Here is a 6,971-nt window from a genome sequence, read left to right on the forward strand (position 1 = left end):
ATGAGAGGAACCCCTTTTGTTATGCTTGTGTAAAACTGACATGATTCCACTTGTAATTTAGAAGCCGGTTATTAAACCCCACTTCGGTACAACTTGAACAGTGTAGAACAAAATTAGAATGTTAGGGCTAGAATGTTACAGACACCCATTCCAGACGTCCAAAGTCCCACAGAAATCCCGCACGTTTTGAAGGTTTTTAGACAGCAGCTTCAGCGACAAAACAAGTCAAATAATGGTGACGGAAAACGAATTAATTGGAGTTTAAAAAGATATCGTTTAATTTTGCCTTTATAGTCCAAAAAGTCCATCCTGGAAAACTAATCAGGAATATGTAATTAAAATACGCGAATGTTAAGAGCTTTTACGTAAAGAGATCACGTGCCGCGGTCGTCCAATCGCTGACAGCTTGAAACTAGTAAACGCCGTAAATACGAAATATCCAGGAGGATTAATTGTTAACCCCAGGTAAATTATGAGCAGTCTGAAATGTGAAGGATTCATTTTACCCGGAGTACAAAATTACCCAGAGTTCAGGTACGAAAAAGAGTACATCGAGCTGTGACCTCATCTCATGTGAGTAATGTTACCATAAATAATATTTAATTAAATTATGCTGATGATTTATCAATCATTTTTTTAAATATAAAAACTAAATTTTCTTCCCTCTCTCTATAACCTGTTTTAGCTCGTATGAATTTATTAATAAAAAACCACCGGCTCTTCTACAAATGTATGCAGGTTTGTATTTTCTGATTCTCCTTGTATGTTCCATTAGACTTTCCATAGTAAAGGGGAGGAACGTCCTTTCTCAATAAACGCTCCTATTGGTTAGAGCCGACCACTGCCGTCATCACGCACCGTTGCCAAACAATGGGCAGGAAAGAGCCACGTTGACGAAGACGACAGAAGTGTGCGTTATTTTTCCGCCAGGAAACTGAAAGATTGTTTTTACTTTGAAGACGACGAAGCAATTCTTTGGAGGAAGCGCATTACAGCAGCCATGTCATCGCCACCCAAAGAGAAAATCGAGACCAAAGCTGGACATCTTCCTGCTGGTAATGTTTCTGTGCTACTGCTTCTGCTAGTGTTGTTTTTCTGCTGGCAAGTGGAGTGGATCAATCCACCAATGGACGCCTTTTTCGTTTGGAAAACGTGATTTACAAAGTCCATTATTGTAGATTTTAAACATTGCATTGGATCTATATTTGATTATTCCATATAACGAAATAAGGATAAATTGGAAAGACAGGGATGGAATTGGCATAAAATACTCCAAACAAAAATAGAACAAAGTTACTGGATTTTGGTTGGCGCGTCAAGAAAAATGCCTATAATTACAGAGTAAAAGTTGGTGTCGGCTCTTCATTGTTTACACACATACTCACAAGGGATGTGGAAGGCATACGTTTATGGAATTTCCCTAGTGCATGATTCAGCTATTGTGTTATGCTGCTTGCAATTCTTCCCTAGTAGCCATTTGTCTCTAAGAGGCAGTGTATTTTAAAGATCGACTTTGTTTGATTATGTGAAACGTTGCAGATTTTTCATCCAAATATTTGTACTTTCACAAAATGTAAATTTTGCATTGTATTTCACTCTGTCAGCATATCTGTCAGTGTGGTGTAAAGTACACAAGAAGTCCGATAACAACTTGTGTAATGTCCCTAAATGTAGTCCAAGGGAAAAAAGATTGCATAAGGTTGCACATTAAAATGGCCACTTGTGATTTATCTTATTTGATGACATTGTATAATACATGCAATTTCAGTTACCACCAGTGTGTGGAAATAAACTCTGAACTGTTTGTTTGTTTGTGGCAGTGAAAGCAGGAGGCATGCGGATAGTTCAGAAGCACCAGTCTGCAAATGAAGTGCCAGAGAAGAAGAATGACAAAGATGATGAAGAATATGAGACTGAGGTGTAAGTATGCTGACCTTCATATTTCTAAATTATGCATTGTTTTTTTTTTTTTTTTTTTCTAGTGAAGCATATGGTTATCGCAGTTTCAGCTATAGCTTGTCATAATCATTATTGCTTTGTTTTATTATTGATTGATTTTATTTATAAAGTATATTTGAAGAGATTGTAGGCTCATAAGTCTTATAATTCTGATGGTTCTCCAATAGAGAATAAAAATCAAAATACATTTCAGTTCTCATACATCACTTCACAACTCTGTAGTATCTTTATGCTCATGTTTATACTTTTTAGTTTTGTTTACTTGCACGCTACCAACCTTTTAAAATCTTTTTTGGATAAACTATTTCCAGCAATAATCAGCCTCTTATCAAGACAAACAGCATTTTATTTAAATTATTGCACGGCTCACTTCAATACTTCACTCTGATTGGTCAGCCGCTGCTTTCTGCAGGTGGACATTTTGAATAATAAAATTAAACTGTGATTGATTGTTGTTTAAATAGATATTTTCAATGTTCTCATAGAAGTTTCTTTATTTAAAATAATGTGTTTGTTTTTTTTGCTTTTTCTATGAATCACTGAAAACAGCAGATCATGAGCTGCTGGCATGTAAGAAAAAAGTGCTGTACTAAAACTCACAGTATATACATTTATTTAATTAAATTGCGTACTTTATGTTTTGATGATTGAAGACATATCTCGTTTTACATTTTAATGCGATTAATCATGCAGCCCTGCTTAAAGGGATAGTCCACCCTTATATGATAAATTCTGTCATTAATTACTCAACCTCATGTTCTTTAAGTTCAGATCAAAGAGTAAACAACATAACCGCATACATATGTTGCATACATAGTTTACTTATGTGATACTTCCCAAAATGGTGCTATAGGGTGACGTGGAGGAGACAAATTGTTGAATAAAGTCATTATTTTTGTTTTCTTTGCACACAAAATGTATTGCAAAATGTATACCACTAAGGTCACATGGATTATTTTAACGGTGTCCTTGCCATGTTTCTGAGCCTTGATTAGGATCCTTGCTGTCTATGGGAGGGTCAGAGAGCTCTCGGAATTAATCAAAAAATATCTTAATTTGTGTTCCAAAGATGAACTAAGGTCTTACAAGTTTAGAGTAATTAATGACATAATTTTCATTTTTGGATGAACTATCACTTTAACTTCCAAGTAACACAATTCTTTATAGACTTTAGTATCGCTATGAAAGTCTTGGTTCAGCATAGAGTCTGATGCTGAATCATTTGATCAGTGACACAGGTGTGCAATTCACATATGACTGTGGGCATATGGAGAGGTTTCTGCTAAAACTAGATAAGTTTTTCTTAGCTTGGACTTTCTCTGCTCTGTGTTGAAGTTAATATGATGATGAAGTCACTGTTAGTGCACACTTTACACACATTTCTGGATTGGTTAGCACATGACAGTCATTTTTGGACACAAACTAAATGTAACAATCTTGGGTGTGTCAGTTAGGAGAATGTGGCAACAGCCGGATGTTGCCGCATGTTCCTTTTTTCAGTGTGTTTAGCTTAAATAGGTTTCATTGAGTTTTCTGCTTGTTGCTACTAGGTAGCTGTCTATCTCTTAGTTGCGCAAGTGCACGTGTATTGCAAAAGTTTTCCAGTCCTCAGATTTCCCCGTTTGTGTTGGTGTCTTAGCTGACCTGTATTTAGCACTACGGAGGTGTGTTCACAGGGTTTGACTGCGGATTCTGATGGGCTTTATGGCTTTGTTAGCGGTCCCCTCCACCCCAGTACCTGATGACTGATGGGCGCCCCGTTACAGCGGGTCTGCAAGCGAGCCCTTATCAGCTCACTCAGCCTGCTGTAGGAAATCATCCGTGGTGTATCAATCCTGAACAAGTTTAAAGCTGCTTTTAATATCTCTTTGGCTTTCCTTCAGAAAAATGGCAGTCATTCTGGGTGGATGTTTCAGAGAAGAGGTTGAAATGCGGTTTTAGTGCCCAAGCACTGTGATGTGAATGTTATCCGTCCACCCACGTTATTAGGTTTGGCATTTTCTCGCACCACTGGCAAGCCAAGAGGAAACTCGCCATTTTCCTGTGTGGTCTCTTTGTGCTCAGATGGTTTTCCAAAGCTAGTTTTAGATGCTGACAAGAATGAGATTCTTTGCAAGGTTAAGGTGGTTGGTCATTATCAGTTAATTCAACCTTTTTTGTTGTTGTTATAGGCTAATAGTATGTGTAGGGCAGTTATTTTGTCTGCTTAGCTGATTAATGGATGTTTCTTCATCTTTGTTTTGATTCCCAAAACTCCCAATTTAACTGTTTTTATGATGTTCGTTTTTTTAAATAAACCTTTTTTTTTTCTTACTTAATCAGGGGAGTTTAATTTAAAGTTATGTAAAATAAAAACAGGAACAAATCATTACAGCAGAAATCATCTTCTATGAATGTTTTATTTTTTTAAATATTTAATATTAATATGAAAATGTCAATCTTTTTGCGTTTTAATGTTTAAATCTAATTATAATGCATTTAATCAAATTTAATATTTCACCGATTTTCTGTATGTACAGTATAGAGTATAATGATCTTGTTAACTTCAAATACGCTTTGTCTTGTATCTTCTGACTACCGTAGTGTCATGCAGAAGGGGCAGCAACTTTAGTAGGAAAATTTCTAACTACCTAAAATGTAGAATAATCTAACATGAATCTAATGAAATAATACATCCAACTTATGTAAGTTTATTAATAAGGCATTTGCAAAAAAAAAAGATACTCGTTGTATTGTGGTTTTGGCTACTGATTACTCAAATTACACAAATTCATGTTGGCGTTATTAGTGTTGCCATAGAAACTCGTAATTCCAGATCAAAGGAAATAAACCGCTCAGAGCTAACGTTAATGGTAATTAAGGGCCACTAGAAAAATGAAATGATCATACCCTAAATTTAGAAGTGATATAGATAATCAAATTACATTTCCCAACCGAGGAGGCATTTTCACATCGGATCTACCAAGTTGCTTGTGGCCCTCAATGTATGCATGTGGGGGACTCGCATAACTAAACATGATCATCTATCAGTAAAAGTGAGTCAGCCATTAAAGATGCCTGGCACACATGTTCAGCCAAAACTGAACAGTGGACAGAATAACATGCCTGAATTGTCATCTAACACTCCATTTCCTTCATCTTGGTTGGTTTTGTTTGGCGAAAGCTAAGTGATGTTCTCTGCAAACATTATTCCTTCACGGTGCTCCCATATACGCCTTTTAACAATTTCAAAGATGTTTTCATTGAGATCAGGATGAAGTCTAATGCTTTCCATGGTCACGGATCATTGAACCTTTATGAGCAGCTCTGAAGTGTTCCTGCTCTATATTTCATCTTTTATTATAGATATTAATACATTTTTAAGTGTGTCCAGTGGCTGAATGTGCCAGACGTGCACACACTCTCCCATGCCTTGCACTGCTCTCTCTTCTTCGATGTTCTCTTTGCTCTCAGAGAGAGAGGCTGTAAGCAGGTGGCTTCTGATGGAAAAATTGTGCATTTGTTGAAACAAGTCAAGTGGCACTGTCTAGAGACCACCTGTCCAATGTGATTTGGGTTTCTCAGATGGATCGGTGGCCAAAATGGAATGGGTCTGAGATGCTAATGTGATGTGCTGGAGAGCTCACTGCTTGATGCGTCCGCCTCCGCTGTCTTCGCTGTCCTTTCTTTATACTTAAGCCCAAAGTATACTTTGGCCAGCCGCGGTTTGCATTATTTTTGTCATCAGGAGTGTCCATGCATCCTTCAATTATTTGACCAAACATACAGTAATATTATGAGGTTTTGTTGCAATTTTCTATTTGAATACATGTCATATTGAATGAAATGTCATTCATGTAATGAAAAATACAGTTAATGGAAAAATTAGCTAACTGAGCAGTAGTATATATATATATATATATATATATATATATAAGCCCCTGCTTAAGCGCATCCCACTGCCTGCGTTCCTCAGCGCATGAAGCAATGCTGAAAATTGGGATGGGGTGCTGACTTTTAATAAAGCAACATAAAAAAAGGAAAATAAAAATTGACAGTTTGATGACAATTATTTCCACGCTAGTTTCCCTCTCTGCACTGTTTAGCGAAGTGTGCTGACACTATTGGAATAATGGGCTCTTGGTGTGTTGTTTCAGTTAATCTGCTTAAACTTGCCTCACTGCTATGTCAGAAGACTTTCTATATAACTATATGTTATCTCATTACCACAGAAGTTACTTTTCAAATGTTCCGGCTGTCAGTCAAACTACACATGGAGCTGCATAACTAAACCCATCCGCCCAGTGCTTTTGAGGAAAAGATCTTTTCTGCATTATCTAGATTAGATCCTAAAATCGGTCATAATTGTGAGTATTTTAGTTTGGCAACACGTGTTTACTCTTTTTCATCATCAGTTTTTGGCAGGAATGTGAATTTCTCACTACTGCAAACTAGAGGTCGACCGATATATCGCTCGGCCGATATATCGGGCCGATATTTGTCATTTTTTTAATATATCGGCATCGGCCGATATCCGTGTTTTGTAGCGCCGATTTAAAGTCAGGCACGTCGGCGGACAGCCCCGTGTTATTGGCGCGGTGGAAAGTGCTGCTGCAGCCACTGCATGTGAAGCTTTTGGAAGATTCAACAACAGACATGCGAGATAAAGGTAGTCAGAGAATTTCACTCTGTAAATGGGGTGGAGAAGTTGATCAGCTCTTACAAACACTGCAGCGTGATTGAGGGCTCCGTTACTCCGCCGCTCACAGACAGCACCGCGCTCTGAGAGACAGACGTCCTGGAGCTGCCCAGAACGGTGAATCACATGTGTTCGGAAGCATGGTTTGATGCAGACAATAACCAGTTTTCCATCCAACTCATTTGTATTTAGCGATGTCAATATTTGATAATTTCCATGATCGATCGTCGTTTAAATTAACAGTCAAGCAATAACCTTAATGCTGCAAAATGCGTCTGCAGCGGTATTATTATTATGTGCAAAAGCCACTTGGAAAAAAAGCTTTCTCACCTGA

At 37.5% G+C, this 6,971-nt stretch overlaps 1 protein-coding gene across 1 annotated transcript in view; it reads left to right on the forward strand.

The window, feature by feature from the left end:
- The first annotated feature begins 414 nt into the window (after positions 1-414).
- dap (death-associated protein) overlaps positions 415-6,971 on the forward strand; it is a 15,893-nt gene continuing 9,336 nt past the window's right edge. Inside the window, exons 1-3 of the mRNA XM_052596038.1 lie at positions 415-573; positions 776-1,055; positions 1,821-1,920. Of these exons, the coding sequence (XP_052451998.1) occupies positions 1,001-1,055; positions 1,821-1,920 (155 nt within the window). The 5' untranslated portion in view covers positions 415-573; positions 776-1,000. The remainder of the gene's footprint in view (positions 574-775; positions 1,056-1,820; positions 1,921-6,971) is intronic.

This window comes from Carassius gibelio, chromosome B24, assembly GCF_023724105.1.
Source record: "Carassius gibelio isolate Cgi1373 ecotype wild population from Czech Republic chromosome B24, carGib1.2-hapl.c, whole genome shotgun sequence".
Classification (NCBI taxonomy): Eukaryota; Metazoa; Chordata; class Actinopteri; order Cypriniformes; family Cyprinidae; genus Carassius; species Carassius gibelio.